We start from the raw sequence: 17,098 nt of genomic DNA, 5'->3' as shown, positions 1-17,098 counted from the left end.
GTGTACACACACACACACACACACACACACACACGATTCAGCATTTCTATAGAAGACTAGTTAGTTTTCTGAGAACTTTGTTGAATAGTAATAGTGATCTGCGGTAATAAAATTTTCTCTTAATTTCAGCTGGGTTTCGGAAAGAGCATGCCTACAAACTGTGTGTGGTTAGACGGGCTTTCTTCAAACGTGTCTGATCAGTATTTAACACGACATTTCTGCAGATATGGGCCTGTGGTAAAGGTAAGACGTGCTCTTGACGTTGTTTCTTAGTATTTCTTGGTGTTCTGTCCTTCAGTGTCACTTCCTACCTTTGTCTTTTCCTTTAATGATTTACATCTTAAAACACTCTTAACTGGGTCTGCAGAGATGTACAGTGCACAGTGCTTACAAAACCTTGCTGCTCTTCCAGAGGATCCAAGTTCAGTTCCCAGCACCCACACGAGGTGGCTCAGTCCTGCCTGGAGCTCCAGCTGCAGAAATCTAACACACTCTTCTGGGCTATGTAGGCGCCTGCGCATATGTGCACATATACATTTAAAAATTAAATTTAGATTTATGGTCTGTTAGACCAGGGTCCATGTTCAGCCCTAGCACTGCAGAATCACCAGCAACAAAGCTATTTTCCAAATCAGACAAGATTCTGGGAAAATTTGGAACTTCTTTTTTGTTTTTTGTTTTTTTAAACTGGAGCTGAGGACTGAACCCAGGGCCTTGCGCTTGCTAGGCAAGTGCTCTACCACTGAGCTAAATCCCCAGCCCGGAACTTCTTTATATATGCTTCAATAAAATAGGATTTAAAAAAATATTTTGCCTACTCATGACATAGACCTTTTGCACAGTCTCGGGTAGTTGTCACACAGTTTTAAAAAGTGAAAGTCTCATATAAATATAGTTATTTGTCTTTCTACTAGTGAACGTTCAAATTAAATACCTGTGGCTGGAGAGATGGCTCAGTGGTTAAGAGCACTGGCTGTTCTTCCAGAGGGTCTGGGTTCAATTTCCAGCACCCACATGGTGGCTCACAGCTATCTATAACTCCAGTTCCAGGGATCCAACAGATACACAAGCATGCAAAACACCAATGCTCATAAATTTTTAAAAAAAAGCGGCAAATTAAATAACAGTGTGCTCTGTTGACCAGTGTATACTGCATAGATATGGTCACCTTAAATACCCAGCACTAGGGAGGCAGAGGCAGGCCAGCCTGGTCTACAGAGTGAGTTCCAGGACAACCAAGGCTACACAGAGAACCCCTGTCGCTGCTGCTTCTGTCTTGAAAAACAAACAAAAAAACAACATCCAGTTTTAATTTAAAACGCCTCTTAAGCTTCCATTTTCAAATAGCACTGTGATGCCATGACAACTACCCCATAGATGTACTTAGCTAAATTAAGTTAATTAAAAAATATTTGCAGTATACTGGCAAGATGAATTTTTTTTTTAACAGTAGAGTAGTTTGCCAGAGGCTTTAAAAATTTTTCTCTCATGAAAATTAGTTCTGAGTCAACAAGAAGGCTCTGCAGGTAAATAAGTTTGTCACACAATCTAGTAACCTGAGTTTGTTTCTCAAAACCCACATAAAGGTAGAGTGAGAACCAACTCCACATCGTTGTCCTCTGGTGACATTCCTGCCCACACACATGCATGTGTGCAGACACACGCAATGATAGAAGGGGAAATTAGTCTAGAGCTGGAGAGTTGGCTGAGAGTCTCAATACCTGAGTTGAAATCCCTAGAACCACATAAAAGCTGAAACAGCATCATTGTCTATAATCTGAGCATTATACAGGGACCTGGGAGGTACAGAGAGGAGAACCCAAGAAGTTCATAGGGCATGAGTCTGGAGTTTGTGGCAGAGCAATGACAGACCATCTCAAACAAGTTGGAAGGCAAGGACTGGCTGCTAAGTTTGTCCTTTGAACTTCACACACACACACACACACACACACACACACACACACACACACACACACACACACACACACACGCCAGTCTAGTAGTTGGATATGGTGGCTCATGCCTGTAATCTCAGCATTAGGCAGGTTTAGGCAGGATGGTGCTACACCATGAGACTCTGTCTGAAATAGTAACATGGTAGGAAGGGAGAGAAGAATTTACATTCATGCCTAAATGTAATGAACTCACTCATTGTTTTGTTGCTAGGGATTAAACATTGGTCTTTCATGTACTAGGCAAGTTTTCTATCACATAGTTGTGTCCCTAGATCTGATTTGTGTTTTAAATAATTATGAATTTAATGTGTTCATACAGTAAAATTTTCATCTGACCTAAATAGCACACCCACAAATGTAGGAAAAGGATCTTGGGCCCAGTTCCATCCTCTTATTATTTTGAGCCTCAGATAGAAGAATGATCTCTTTATAGTAATGTCAATATGAAAAACAGTAAAATACAGAAAATCAAAGATGTAATATACTGGAAGCCTCAGTACCACAATTTTATTGTCCTTGCAACACCTGACATGTGTTTACTAAGACAGTCCCATGATTCCGTGGTCTCTGCACACTGAATTTAGTGTGTTTACTAAGACAGGCCTCTTCTGGGAAAGCCAAGACAAACTTCTGGAGTAATCTAAACACAGGACTTTCTTAGGAGCATCCTGTGACTTAGGATTTTTGGGGACTGACACTCGGACCAGTAGCTAAAGGTCTTAATTGGTTGTTTCCTTTTTTGCAGGTGGTGTTTGACCGCTTAAAAGGCATGGCTCTCGTTCTCTACAGTGAGATTGAGTATGCACAAGCAGCCGTCAAGGAGACCAAGGGCAGGAAAATTGGTGGGAATAAAATTAAGGTGTGCACAGTGACTTGAACAAAAGCCAAAGACGCCGGGTGCCTTATGCCTTTAATCCCAGACAGGTCCACATAGTGTGATGTGCCTCCAAAACAGACAAAACAAAAAACCAGAAGCCAAACAGAAAAAACCAGAAGCTGTCCATCGTTGCAGGTGTAGGTTGCTAGCACCGAGAGTGGTTTCCCAAACATGATTGTATTTGTCCTCAGGTTTTAGGGGAAATTATAGGATTTTCATGCTTGCTGTTGGTGAACCCAGGTCTTTCATGCCCTTATGCTAACAGCTCTTTTCAAAGCATTTCTTTCCCTGGATGCCTGATGTTCTTACCTGGTTTTGGTCAGAGCCCTCTTTTCCCCATTACAGTGAGTGTCTGTGTGCCAGTGGCACATGTGGTCTATCAGCTTCCAAAAGTAAGCCACCTATGTTTGTAAGCAGTGTAGTGTGTGTGTGTGTGCGTGCGCGCGTGTGTGCGTGCTTTTCCCCTCCTGGTATTACTTGTTTAAAACTTGCTAATCATGGTTGTTTGGCTTAATTATGAACTTACGAACTGATGGCTAGATTAAGATAGAGTAACAGTATTTTGGCAGTAGGACATGAAGCTAGGCAGCCAGTAATTAGAGCTATGTTGTCCTCATGTTGTAATGGTTATTCTTACATATTTATGTGTGACATAGATTGTCCAATTATAGATTACCCATTTAATTGACCCAAGCCTTTGCCAACTTAGAATTCTGGTAGAAATTTGTTAGCATTTTATTTTTTCTCCTTCTTTGTTGTTTGATTGGCAAGGGGAGAAGTTGTGGGTGTGGGGGAATGGCTATGTGGGAATGACTGTGTAGCCCAGGCTGGCCTCAGGCCCGTGATTGTGACCATCCTGATTCAACCTCCTCAGCTTGGGAATTGCAGTGCGCCCAGCCCTTTCACTCATGGATTGGGTTCTGGGACCTTAAATTGCATCTGTCAAGATTTGTGTAGAATTTGGGAGTTTTATAATTTTTAAAAAAATTCTCTTAATCTTTCCAAAATTGGCCGTGTGTTACATGCCTTTTATTTTTGATTATTATTTTTAAATTTTTATATATTCTTTTCTCAGTAATACATCCTGACCATAGCTTCTACTCTTTCCAGTTACCCCTTCTTCCCCAGACCCACCCCCCACTCTTTGTTGTCTCCCAGAAAAGAACAGGCCTCCCAGGGACATTAACCAAAAACAGCCAATAAGATAAATAAGACCAGGCACAAACCGTCACATCAGATTGGGCCCAGTAGGAAGTAAGGGTCCCAAGAGCAAGCAAAAGAGTTGGAGACACCCCACTCCCACTGTCAGGAGACCCCCCCAAAACACCAATCCAACAACCATAACGTGTGTAGTGGGCCTAGTGCAGACCCAGGCAGGCCCACAGTTGCCCCTTCCTCCGGTCTGTGAGCCCCCCGAGCCCCTCTTAGTTGATTCCACAGGCCGTGCTCTCCCAGTGCCCTCAGTTCCTTTGGCCCCCACAATTCCTCCTCCCCCCCTCTTCCACAATGGGGTTCCTCAAGCTTGGGGTGGGGCACCTGATAGAGACCTCCAACCTGGGCTTGCTCTCTCTACCTGTTGTTTGACTCTGGGTCTCTGCATCTGCTTCTGTCAGCTGCCAGAGGTAGCCTTTCTGATGGCAGCTGGAAGTAGCCACCACCATTCAGAATCATTTCATTGATTTTTTTTTTTCTTTTTTTTTGCCAATTGTGTTTCTACTCTATGTGTTTGGGCTACCCAGCCTCAGTCATCTGGGCAGTGCCTGGCATGGGCTCCCTCTTGTGGCGTGGGCCTCCAATTAGACCAGCCAGTCATTGGTTGGCCACAAGGCCAGCCTAGTCTACAAAGTAACTTCCAGGACAGCTATGGCTACACAGAGAAGCCTTGTCTCCACAAACAAACTCCAAAATTGAAATCTGAAACTTCTCTTTCTTTACAAAAACCTTTTTATATATTGTTTATGTTTGTATAATAATGGGTTTTATTGTGAATTCTTTATTTTTTTTTAAGGTGGACTTTGCAAATCGGGAAAGCCAGTTGGCATTTTATCACTGCATGGAGAAGTCTGGCCAAGATATCAGAGACTTCTATGAAATGTTAACTGAAAGAAGGTAGGTGTTTCATTTCACTTTGTGTTGGACCATCAATTTGGGACCCCAGGACGGTGTGCATGGTCAGCGTTCTGCTTCTGAACCACCCCCAGCCTGAGGCGTGTGCAGCAGCAGACCTGCCCGTATAGCTTGAGTTCTGACTTTTATGGACTTAAATTTTATTTTTCTCTTTTTAACTTCTACTCACTTCTCCACAAATACATTTTTTAACCTGCCATATAGAAAGCACAGGTTTATTTTCGCAAACCTAGTTCTTATGTCATTGAAGGTAGGGTGGGGATACCCTGTCTCAGTCCTCACTGAGTGCTCTCAGAAAGAATTGTGAAGCGTTTGTTTGACTCTTTGAGAAAGAGGGAGTCAGATCACATAGATAGAAACATACATGACCTTGGCAGTGCAGAAGGTCACAGTAATGTGGTATTTGATTTTTTTTTTCTTCTGTTGACTAGTAACCTATTCAAATACCCTCACATAATCACCAGACTTCTCACATAGCTGACTGTGTTTGAAAGTGGAGACAGTTGTCTATACTGAAGCAAGCTTTTTGCCAGGCATTGCTCTGTGGTGGTCTCCTGAAGTGTGAACACCTGTTCTACCCCATCCATCTCAAAGGGCTTTAGGCAGTTAAAGTCAGAAGCCATCAGAACCCAGGAGGCCTGCCAGAGCCCATCCATATCTTCCTTCACTGCCCCTGGTCCCAGTTTTGTTGTGTTGAAATCACAGCATCTCTTCAAGGCATTTCCTAGCTCAGTATCCTGCTAAGTCACTGAACTCTGGACCTTTGAAATGAAAACTGACCCCCACTGTCAATTCTAAAAGCTAAGGTTTTGACAGTTTCTCATGAATAGCTCAGAACTCAAGTTACAAAACACTGAAAATGTACAATTTCATTTATTTTCTTTTTGGTTTTTTGAGACAGAATCTCACTATAATCTCAGTTGACCTGGAGCTTTCTCTGTAGAGCAGGCTAGCCCTTAACACCTGGAGATCTCCCTGCCTCTGCCTCCCAAGTGCCAGGATTAAAGGCATGTGCCATCATGCCCAGATATAATACATTTTAAAATATTTACTTAGTTTATGTGTGAATGTTTTGCCTGCATGTGTGTATGAGCGCTAAGTGTGTCTGGTACCCAAGGAGGTCAGAAGAGGGCATCCGTTCCCCTGGAACTGGAGTTACGGAAGGCTGTGAGCCATCATGTGGGTTTTGGGAGTTAAACATGGGTCCTTTGCAAGAATAATAAGTGAGCTTAACTTCTAAGTCATCTCTCCAGCCCTGAGATTTAAACATTTGAGAAATTCTTTTTAAGAAATGGATATAATTACATATGTTTACTGGGTACAATGTGACAGTCTAACCAGTACATGCCTACGGTACAGCACAGTGGAATCAGGTTACGTAGCAGTGGGTCTCCTTAAATATTAGTCATTTATTTGAGATTATTGCATTTCTGTTATAACTGAAAGTGCTGGGCATGCATGGTTGTACACACGTTAATCCCAGCACTCCAGAGGCAGAAGCAGGAGGTCACTGTGAGTTGGGAGCCACCCTGGTCTACAGAGTGATTCCAGGCCAGGGCTCCAGGTAAACACCTAGTGTTTTACATTTGAATTTTATTTAGGCCGTCAGCTTTTAGTCCTCAGAGCTGTTTCTGGCTTAGAAGCTGCTGCCAAAGGCCTGCTTTTGAACAAGTGACTAAGAAATGCTAGAGGAGCCCAGAGATCTGTGTAAGGTGATTCACTGTGTACCCCAGGAATGCTAGAGGAGCCCAGAGATCTGTGTAAGGTGGTTTACTGTATACCTCAGGAATGTTAGAGGAGCCCAGAGATCTGTGTAAGGTGGACTTACTGTGTACCCTAGGAATGCTAGAGGAGCCCAGAGATCTGTGTAAGGTGGTTTACTGTATACCTCAGGAATGCTAGAGGAGCCCAGAGATCTGTGTAAGGTGGACTTACTGTGTACCCTAGGAATGCTAGAGGAGCCCAGAGATCTGTGTAAGGTGGTTTACTGTATACCTCAGGAATGCTAGAGGAGCCCAGAGATCTGTATAAGGTGGACTTACTGTGTACCCCAGGAATGCTAAAGGAGTTCAGAGATGTGTGTAAAGTTGTTTCACTGTGTACCCCAGACTGGCCTTGAACTTGTGCAGTTGAAGCCAGGTCTCATGAGCTGTCCTCCTGCCTCTGCCCTTTGAGTGCCGGGATTATGGAGTTGGGACTGCAAGTGTTGAGAAGACAGAAGCGCTAACACAGTCTTTCTAATGTTTGGCAGAGAGGAACGAAGAGGATCCTATGACTACAGCCAAGATCGGACATACTATGAAAGTGTCCGGACTCCAGGCACCTACCCTGAGGACTCCAGGAGGGACTATCCAGCTCGAGGGAGAGACTTTTATTCCGAGTGGGAAACATACCAAGGAGAGTATTATGAGTCCCGATACTATGATGACCCTCGAGAATACAGAGAATATAGGAGTGATCCTTACGAACAAGATATTCGGGAATACAGCTACAGGCAGAGAGAACGGGAGCGAGAAAGGGAGAGGTTTGAGTCGGACCGGGACCGGGACCACGAGAGGAGGCCCATTGAGCGAAGTCAGAGTCCCGTGCACTTGCGTCGTCCACAGAGTCCTGGGGTGTCTCCTGCACATTCCGAGAGACTGCCAAGTGACTCTGAGAGGAGGCTGTACCGCCGGTCCTCAGAGCGAAGTGGGAGCTGCAGCTCAGTGTCCTCTCCACGGTACGAGAAACTGGAGAAGGTTCGGTTGGAGCGCTATGCAAAAAACGAAAAGACAGAGAAAGAGCGGACTTTTGATCCGGAGAGAGTGGAGAGGGAGAGACGAGTAATTCGGAAGGAAAAAGTAGAAAAGGACAAGCCTGACAGGCAGAGACGGAAAGGAAAAGGTCATTCCCCTAGTTCTCAGTCTTCCGAAACAGAGCAAGAAAACGATCGTGAGCAGAGCCCCGAGAAAACACGGAGTAATACCAAACTGAGCAGAGAGAAAGCGGACAAGGACGGGCCAGCCAAGAACCGCCTGGAGCTCATGCCTTGTGTCGTTTTGACTCGAGTGAAAGAAAAGGAGGGGAAGGTTATTGACCACCCTCCTTCGGAAAAGCTCAAGGCCAGGTTTGATCACGACACTGTTAAGCCTTCAGCCCTGGGTCAGAAGTCCCAGGCTTCTCAGATGGAGCCTGCCAAGTCAGACTCATCTACAGTGGAGTCTGCTAGAGGGAAAGCCCCGAGGGAAAAGGCCCTTTCCAGCCACGCAGAAGTCGGGGATAAAGAAGGCAGACCTAAACTCAGGAAGCACCTCAAACCGGAGCAGACGTCTGAGGGCCTGAGTGCTCTGGACCTGGAGAAGCTGGAAGCGAGGAAAAGGCGCTTTGCAGATTCCAGCTTGAAAGCAGAAAAGCAGAAACCAGAAGTCAAGAAAAGCAACCCTGAGACAGAGGACACTCGAGTGCTTCTCAAGAAGCAGCCTGATGTGTCTAGAGATGCTGTTCTGCCGAGGGAAGGAGAGCCTGAAAGAAAGCCTGTGAGAAAAGAAATCCTTAAAAGGGAATCAAAAAAAACTAAGCTGGACAGACTGAATTCGGCTCCCAGCCCCAAAGACTGCCAGGAGCCTGCTGCTGTCTCCTCAGGGTCTGGCTCGAGGCCCAGCTCAGATGTACACACAGGCCTGGGAGATCCAATACACGGATCTGTGGAAAATCAAGAAGCCCAACCCAAAAAAGCCATCCCCTCAAAACCTCAGCCCAAACAGCTGCAGGTCCTAGATAATCAAGGGCCAGAGAAAGAGGAAGTCAGAAAAAACTACTGCCGTGTTCGTGATGAACCAGGAGAGCATAAAGCAGGCCAGGAGAAGCCACACGCAGTAAACGCTGAAGAAAAACTTGGCATTGACATTGATCACACACAGAGTTACCGCAAACAGATGGAACAGAGTCGCAGAAAACAGCAGATGGAGATGGAAATAGCCAAGTCTGAGAAGTTTGGCAGTCCTAAAAAAGATGTAGATGAATATGAAAGACGTAGCCTTGTTCATGAGGTAGGCAAGCCCCCTCAGGATGTTACTGACGACTCACCCCCCAGCAAAAAGAAAAGGATGGATCATGTTGATTTTGATATCTGTACCAAAAGAGAGAGAAATTACAGAAGTTCCCGTCAAATCAGTGAGGACTCTGAAAGGACCAGCTGCTCTCCCAGTGTCCGCCATGGTGCCTTCCATGAAGACGACGACACCCTGGGTTCCCCTAGGCTAATGTCAGTAAAAGGGTCTCCTAAAGTGGATGAAAAAGGTCTCCCTTATTCTAATGTAGCAGTGAGAGAAGACCCCTTAAAATGTAATCCTTATGATTCTAGTAAGAGAGAGCAGGTGGCAGACATGGCCAAAATAAAGCTGTCTGTCTTGAATTCTGAAGATGAATCAAATCGTTGGGACCCTCAGATGAAACAGGACCCCAGCAGGTTTGATGTGAGTTTTCCAAACAGCATAATTAAGAGAGACAGTTTACGAAAGAGGTCTGTACGTGATCTGGAACCTGGTGAGGTGCCCTCTGACTCTGATGAGGACGCTGAGCACAAATCTCAGTCACCCAGGGCCTCCACTTTATATGACAGCCCTCGGCTGTCTTTTTTATTGAGGGACAGAGATGACAAAGTACGTGAGCGAGATGAAAGACTCTCTGGTTCTTTAGAAAGAAATAAATTTTATTCTTTTGCTCTGGATAAGACAATCACACCAGACACTAAAGCTTTGCTTGAAAGAGCTAAGTCTCTCTCTTCATCCCGTGAAGAAAACTGGTCTTTTCTTGACTGGGACTCCCGGTTTGCTAATTTTCGAAACAACAAAGATAAAGAAAAGGTTGACTCTGCCCCAAGACCGATTCCCTCCTGGTACATGAAAAAGAAGAAAATCAGGACTGACTCAGAGGGGAAAATGGATGATAAGAAGGATGACCACAGGGAAGAGGAGCAGGAGAGGCAGGAGCTGTTTGCCTCCCGGTTTTTGCATAGCTCCATCTTTGAACAAGATTCTAAGCGGCTGCAGCATCTTGAGAGGAAGGGAGAGGAGTCTGACTTCCCTCCCGGGAGGCTGTACAGCAGACAAGCATCCGACGGTGCCAGCAGCACCAGTGACTCGGTCCAGGAGCCAGTGGTCCTGTTCCACAGCAGATTCATGGAGCTCACACGGATGCAACAGAAGGAAAAGGAGAAGGACCAGAAGCCCAAGGAGACTGAGAAACAGGAGGACCCGGAGAGTATTCCCAAGACCCCGGAACCTGCCACTGAAACCAAAGAGCCGGAGCCGAAAGCCCCTGTTTCAGTTGGGCTTCCTGCGGTCACCCCCGTGACACCAGAACCAGCAGCATCAGCACCAGAGAAGGCTGAGAAAACCGCAGAGGCTCCTTCGCTGGCAGGAGAGAAGCCCGTGGAGCCAGCCCCTGTCTTGGAAGAGGCAAAGTTGGTGTCTGAGTCAGTTCCTGTCCCTGTGGAAAAGCCCAAGCAGGTAGACTTACCCCCAGGAGGGGGCGCCAGCGAGAGTACTGCTGTGGCGCCTTCGGCTACTCAAGAAAGCTCAACTACCGACGGCATCCCATGTTCGGGGGCCGAGCCTCTGACTCCCGGGACTGCAGTTTCCAAGGTAGAAAGCAATGTAGATCCAAAACCCAGCAGTCCCCAGCCACTTTCAAAACTAACTCAGAAGTCTGAGGAAGCTGAAGAGCCAAAAGTGGAGAAGGCAGATACAGCTCCAAGCATTGAGCCCAGTGCCACTCAGAAAGCTGAAGCCATCCCTGAAGTTCAGCCCCCAGCGTCTGAAGAGGTAGAGGCCAATCCTCCCGTCGCTGCAAAAGAAAGGAAGACGTACAAAAACAAGCGTTCCAAGACACCAGTCCAGGCAGCTGCCGCAAGCATCGTGGAGAAGCCCGTCACCAGAAAGAGTGGGAGGATAGACCGCGAAAAGCTGAAGCGCTCCAGCTCTCCTCGTGGAGAGGCACAGAAGCTGCTAGAACTGAAGATGGAGGCTGAGAAGATTACAAGGACTGCATCTAAAAACTCCGGGGGCGACCCCGAGCTCCCTGAGCCAAGCCTGCCTCTCAGCCGAACCCGGCGCCGGAATGTCAGGAGCGTTTACGCCACCATGGGTGACCACGAAAGCCGCCGATCTCCAGCTAAAGAGCCTGCTGAGCAGCCTAGAGTGACCAGGAAGAGACTGGAGCGGGAGCTGCAGGAGGCTGTCGCGCCTCCCACCACCCCTCGGAGGGGAAGGCCTCCTAAAACCCGTCGGCGTGCTGAGGAGGGCGAAGAACATGAGGCGAAAGAGCCAGCAGAGACACCCAAGCCAGCCGAAGGGTGGCGGTCTCCAAGGTCTCAGAAGTCAGCAGCCGCTGGTGGGCCCTACGGGAAAAGGGGGAGAAACGAGCCCAAAGCGGAGGCTGCTGCTGAGGGCAGTGCCCTGGTGAACATGAGGGAAAGTAACGCTAAGTCCAGGGGTGATAAAGACGCAGCGAGTGAGCCTAAGCGTGACAGGAAGGACACCAGCGCAGACAAAAATGGACCTGACACCTTCCCAGCTGAGACAGTGGAGAGAAAACCACCTGAGAAAACCACCAAGTCAAAGCGAGGACGTGCTCGGAACACCAGGTCAGCAATGGACAGAGCTGCACATCTCAGAACCCTGGACATGGCCACCAGGGCTGCAGGGCAGACTGTGGACAAGGAAGCTGGCCTTGTGGCAGTCTCTCCTGAGAAAAATGAGAGCCCCCCAAAGGAAAGTGGCTCCTCATCTCAGCTGAGAAATGACCCAGTTGATGTTGAGAAGGCAGATGTGTCTACCTCTACGGTGTCCCCAGAAGCCACACAGCTAGCCAAGCAGACAGAGCTGGAGCAGGCTGTGGAGAACATTGCTAAGCTCACTGAGCCCTCCAGCAGTGCAGCTGACAAGGGAGCAGCCCCAGGGACATCTGCAGGCCACGCCACGGAGGACGGCCACAAGCCTGCACACCAGGCAAACGAGACTGAACTGGCTGCGGCCATTGGCTCCATCATCAGCGACAGTTCCGGAGAACCCGAAAACCTGTCCACATCTCCTTCCTTACCCCCAGGATCTCAGTCGCATCTGCAAGAAGAAGCGGAGCGGGGGCCCCCTGAGGCCCCATCTGGAATCTCTGAGGCAGATGCTGCTACAGAGTCTCCTAGCTCACAACTCGGTGCCTCGGAGCCCTCAGCAGGTTCTGCAGACCCCAAGGACACCAGAGGGAACAGCAGTGACTCTGTACGGGAAGCCAAGGGCTCTAAAGTGGAAGTCACTCCTCCCCGGAAAGACAAAGGGCGCCAGAAGACAAGATCACGCCGGAAAAGGAACGCAAACAAGAAAGTGGTCGCCGCCACAGAGACTCGGGTCTCTGAGCCTGAGCAGGCTCAAAGCGAGAGCCCCGCTGCCAATGAGGGAACAGCAGTATCCCCAGAAGCTCCCCAGGAAGAAAAGCAGAGTGAAGAGCCTCTACCCACTCCTCCTGAGGAATGCCCTTCTGACCCAAGCAAGACGCCCCCTGCCGAGAGTCTGTGTCAGGAAAGCAGTATTGAAGAAAAGACTCCATGCAAAGCGCCCGCACCCCCTGACCTCCCACCTCTTTCCCAGTCATCGCTAGTAGATGATGAGCCCCAGGCCAGATTCAAGGTGCATTCAATCATTGAAAGTGATCCAGTGACCCCACCCAGTGACTCGAGTATACCTCCACCCACAATTCCTTTAGTGACAATAGCAAAGCTCCCACCCCCTGTCATTCCTGGGGGAGTCCCACATCAGAGTCCCCCTCCTAAGGTGACAGAGTGGATCACAAGACAGGAAGAGCCTCAGGCTCAGTCTACCCCAGCTCCAGCTCTTCCCCCAGACACGAAGGCCTCTGACGTGGACACCAGCTCCAGTACACTGAGGAAGATCCTCATGGACCCCAAATACGTATCTGCCACCGGCGTTCCTTCCACAAGCGTCACCACAGCCATCGCAGAGCCCGTGAGTGCTGCTCCGTGTCTGCACGAGGCCCTGGTCCCTCCAGCTGAACCCAGACATCTTCCCGTAGAAGAAAAGTCAGCCACTCCAGTATCCAGTGCTTCTGACCCACAACCCTCAGAGGTCTCAGTAGCTGCTGACAAAGAGAAGGTGGCCCCAGTCATTGCCCCTAAAATCACGTCCGTTATTAGCCGGATGCCTGTCAGCATTGACCTGGAGAATTCGCAGAAGATAACGTTGGCAAAACCAGCTCCTCAGACCCTGACTGGCCTGGTGAGTGCCCTGACTGGCCTGGTGAATGTCTCTCTAGTCCCAGTGAATGCCTTAAAGGGTCCTGTGAAGGGCTCAGTGGCCACACTGAAAGGTTTAGTGAGCACCCCCGCGGGGCCTGTGAATCTCCTCAAGGGGCCTGTGAATGTCCTCACTGGACCTGTGAATGTCCTGACCACTCCAGTGAGTGCCACCGTGGGCACAGTGAGCGCTGCCCCGGGCACAGTGAACGCGGCCGCTGCAGGTGCAGTGACCGCTGCCTGTGGTGTGACCGCCACAACAGGTGCAGCAGCCGTGAGCGGTGCGGTGACGGGGCCGTCAGCCAAGGGCAAGCAGAGGTCGAGCAGCAATGAGAACAGTCGCTTCCACCCTGGGTCCATGTCAGTGATTGACGACCGCCCCGCAGAGACAGGCTCGGGTGCGGGGCTGCGTGTGAACACTTCGGAAGGAGTGGTGCTTCTGAGCTACTCGGGACAGAAGACGGAAGGCCCACAGCGGATCAGTGCCAAGATCAGCCAGATCCCCCCAGCCAGTGCGATGGACATTGAGTTTCAGCAGTCAGTATCAAAGTCCCAGGTGAAACCAGATTCTGTCACCCCATCCCAGTCCGCACCCAAAGGCCCTCAGACCCCTTCAGCTTTTGCAAATGTGGCCACCCATTCCACTCTGGTACTGACTGCCCAGACGTACAATGCCTCTCCGGTGATCTCCTCTGTGAAGACGGACCGCCCATCCTTGGAAAAGCCTGAGCCCATTCACCTCTCAGTGTCCACGCCTGTCACCCAAGGGGGCACAGTGAAGGTTCTCACCCAGGGCATCAACACACCCCCAGTGCTGGTTCACAACCAGCTTGTTCTCACCCCAAGCATAGTCACCACTAACAAGAAACTTGCTGACCCTGTCACTCTGAAAATAGAGACCAAGGTCCTTCAGCCAGCTAACTTGGGGCCCACTCTCACTCCCCACCACCCTCCTGCCCTGCCCAGCAAACTGCCTACGGAAGTGAACCATGTTCCTTCGGGACCCAGCACCCCGGTAGATCGAACCATCTCCCACTTGGCGGCCCCCAAACCAGATACACATACTCCTCGACCTACTGGGCCTACACCAGGCCCGTTCCCAAGGGCATGCCATCCCAGCAGCACCACATCCACAGCACTTTCCACCAATGCCACCGTCATGCTAGCTGCCGGCATTCCGGTCCCCCAGTTCATCTCCAGTATACACCCAGAGCAGTCTGTCATCATGCCGCCCCACAGCATCACTCAGACTGTGTCCCTTGGTCACCTTTCACAAGGGGAGGTGAGAATGAGCACACCCACCTTGCCCAGCATCACCTACAGCATCCGGCCAGAGACTCTGCACTCTCCTCGGGCCCCTCTGCAGCCCCAGCAGATAGAGGCAAGGGCCCCACAGCATGTGGGCACACCCCAGCCTGCGGCAGCTGGGGTACCTGCCCTGGCCACCCAGCACCCTCCTGAGGAAGAAGTTCACTATCACCTCCCTGTGGCCAGAGCTGCAGCTCCTGTGCAGTCAGAAGTGCTGGTCATGCAGTCTGAGTACCGACTGCACCCGTATACTGTGCCCCGAGACGTGCGGATCATGGTGCACCCACACGTGACTGCTGTCAGTGAACAGCCCAGGGCCACCGAGGGGGTCGTGAAGGTGCCTCCAGCCAACAAGGCACCCCAGCAGCTGGTGAAAGAAACGGTTAAGACTTCAGATGCCAAAGCAATCCCAGTCCCGGTCCCGGCCCCTGGCCCTGCCCCTGTGCCTACCCCTGCCCCTACCCCTCATGGTGAAGCCCGCATCCTCACAGTCACCCCCAGCAACCAGCTTCAGGGGCTGCCTCTGACCCCACCTGTGGTTGTAACCCACGGGGTGCAGATTGTGCACTCCAGTGGTGAACTATTCCAAGAATATAGGTATGGAGACATCCGTACCTACCATACCCCAGCTCAGCTCACACACACCCAGTTTCCTGTTGCCTCCTCCGTCAGCCTACCCTCCAGGACCAAGACTTCTGCACAGGTGAGGAAGCCACGTTTCCTCCCTACCTTTTGGGCTTGCTCTTGGGGGCTTTGTGGTTTAGAAAGATAGGCAGGCCGTCGAGCTGGTTCAGTGGGTGAATGCATTTGCTTAAGGGTGAGCCTGGCAACCAAGAACTAACTCCAGAGTTGTCTCTGACCTCCACGTGGACACACATAGTAGCATACTTGTGTGTGTGTCCCATCATGCACTCACACATACACACAGGAATAAATGTAAAAACCAACCTTCAGCAAGGCTCATGAGCAAGGTACAGACAAGCTAGACAGGCCTTGGAGGTGGCACTAAGACGCTCTTCCTAAAGTCGCGGCGAGGAGTGGCCCAGGTCATACCACAGCTCTTGGGTATGGGGGGACACTGTGTGAGGGCTCCTGCCTGCAGGGTCAGAAGGGCCATGTTAGGTGGCCTTTCCCCTGAGACAGCTCCCCGGCTCACATTTCCTCTGTGGCCTGACTGAGACAAGGATGCCTCCCTCCGGTCCACTGGGTTCGTGTTTGGAAGCCAGGGCTTTTGTGCCGCCCATCCTGACTGTCCCTTTCTTTATCTTCCTTCCCAACTCTAGGGCCCTCCTGAAGGCGAGCCCTTGCAGTCCACGCAGCCTGCCCAGTCTGCCCCGTCTACGCAGTCCACGCAGCCTGCACCACCTGCCCCACCCTGCCAGCCCTCCCAGCTCGGCCAGCCTGCCCAGCCACTGAGTAGCAAGATGCCCCAGGTCTCCCAAGAAGCAAAGGGGACCCAGACAGGAGGGGTAGATCAGCCTCGTCTCTCAGCTGTCCCTGCAAGTAGGCCACCTGAGCCCCATGTTCAGGCTCAGAAGGCGCCGGTGGAAACAGGCCAGCCGACCCACCCGTCCCCCGTGTCGGTCTCCATGAAGCCGGACCTCCCAAATCCTCTTCCCTCTCAGGCTGCCCCAAAGCAGCCACTGTTTGTCTCGACGGCCTCGGGCACAAGCACCCCACCTGGACTGGCTCTGCCTCACACTGAAGCCCAGCCAGCCCCCAAACAAGATTCTTCTCCACACCTGACTCCACAGAGGCCTGTGGATATGGTCCAGCTTCTGAAGGTAAGACACCCTTTGTCCTGTCCCGAGTGAGCTGCTTCCAGGGTCATGCTGGTCACGCCGTGACCCCGTTTCTCCTGTTTCCTGGTGAGCAGAAGTACCCCATCGTGTGGCAGGGCCTGCTAGCCCTCAAGAACGACACAGCTGCGGTGCAGCTCCACTTCGTCTCCGGCAACAATGTCCTGGCCCATCGGTCCCTGCCTCTCTCGGAAGGTGGTCCCCCGCTGAGGATCGCCCAGAGGATGCGGCTAGAGGCCTCGCAGTTGGAAGGGGTCGCCCGGAGGATGACAGTAAGACTTGGGGGGCCGTGGTAAATGCGCATGCCACTCACGGGGGGGGGGGGGGGGCAGGTAGCCTCAGTGGTTAACTGCTGGTGTTGATAACTACTGAAGCGGGCAGTGAAGGGTAAACTCCACTTGCGTAGAGAAAGACCTAGAAGTGAGCATATGCACACACGTTCCGTCAGTGTGGTGTGACACAGCCATCTTAGGGGTGCCTAGCTACTTGGACACAAGCTGTTCAGGTCCCTAACCATTCACTCTGCTGCAGGTGGAAACGGATTACTGTCTGCTGCTGGCTCTGCCCTGTGGTCGTGACCAGGAGGATGTGGTGAGCCAGACGGAGTCCCTCAAGGCTGCCTTCATCACTTACCTGCAGGCCAAGCAGGCAGCAGGGATCATCAACGTCCCCAACCCTGGCTCCAATCAGGTTGGTCCACTGTCCGTCCCTACCCCACATCTGTTCACACAGCTAGGGCCAGTTTAGG

At 50.5% G+C, this 17,098-nt stretch overlaps 1 protein-coding gene across 4 annotated transcripts in view; it reads left to right on the top strand.

Annotated features, from left to right (window-relative positions):
* Spen (spen family transcriptional repressor) overlaps positions 1-17,098 on the top strand; it is a 71,489-nt gene that overhangs the window by 53,830 nt on the left and 561 nt on the right. For 3 of the 4 annotated variants that reach the window (XM_042272253.2, XM_076565603.1, XM_076565604.1), the window contains 7 exons: positions 130-243; positions 2,701-2,814; positions 4,841-4,941; positions 7,211-15,254; positions 15,835-16,335; positions 16,428-16,622; positions 16,882-17,040. In XM_042272253.2, coding sequence (XP_042128187.2) covers positions 130-243; positions 2,701-2,814; positions 4,841-4,941; positions 7,211-15,254; positions 15,835-16,335; positions 16,428-16,622; positions 16,882-17,040 — 9,228 coding nt within the window. The remainder of the gene's footprint in view (positions 1-129; positions 244-2,700; positions 2,815-4,840; positions 4,942-7,210; positions 15,255-15,834; positions 16,336-16,427; positions 16,623-16,881; positions 17,041-17,098) is intronic. The other variant, XM_076565605.1, reaches the window with a different exon arrangement.

Source organism: Peromyscus maniculatus, chromosome 2 (genome assembly GCF_049852395.1).
Source record: "Peromyscus maniculatus bairdii isolate BWxNUB_F1_BW_parent chromosome 2, HU_Pman_BW_mat_3.1, whole genome shotgun sequence".
NCBI classification, from domain to species: domain Eukaryota; kingdom Metazoa; phylum Chordata; class Mammalia; order Rodentia; family Cricetidae; genus Peromyscus; species Peromyscus maniculatus.
Note: the sequence above shows the minus strand (reverse complement) of the source record. Positions and strands in the feature narration are given on the sequence as shown.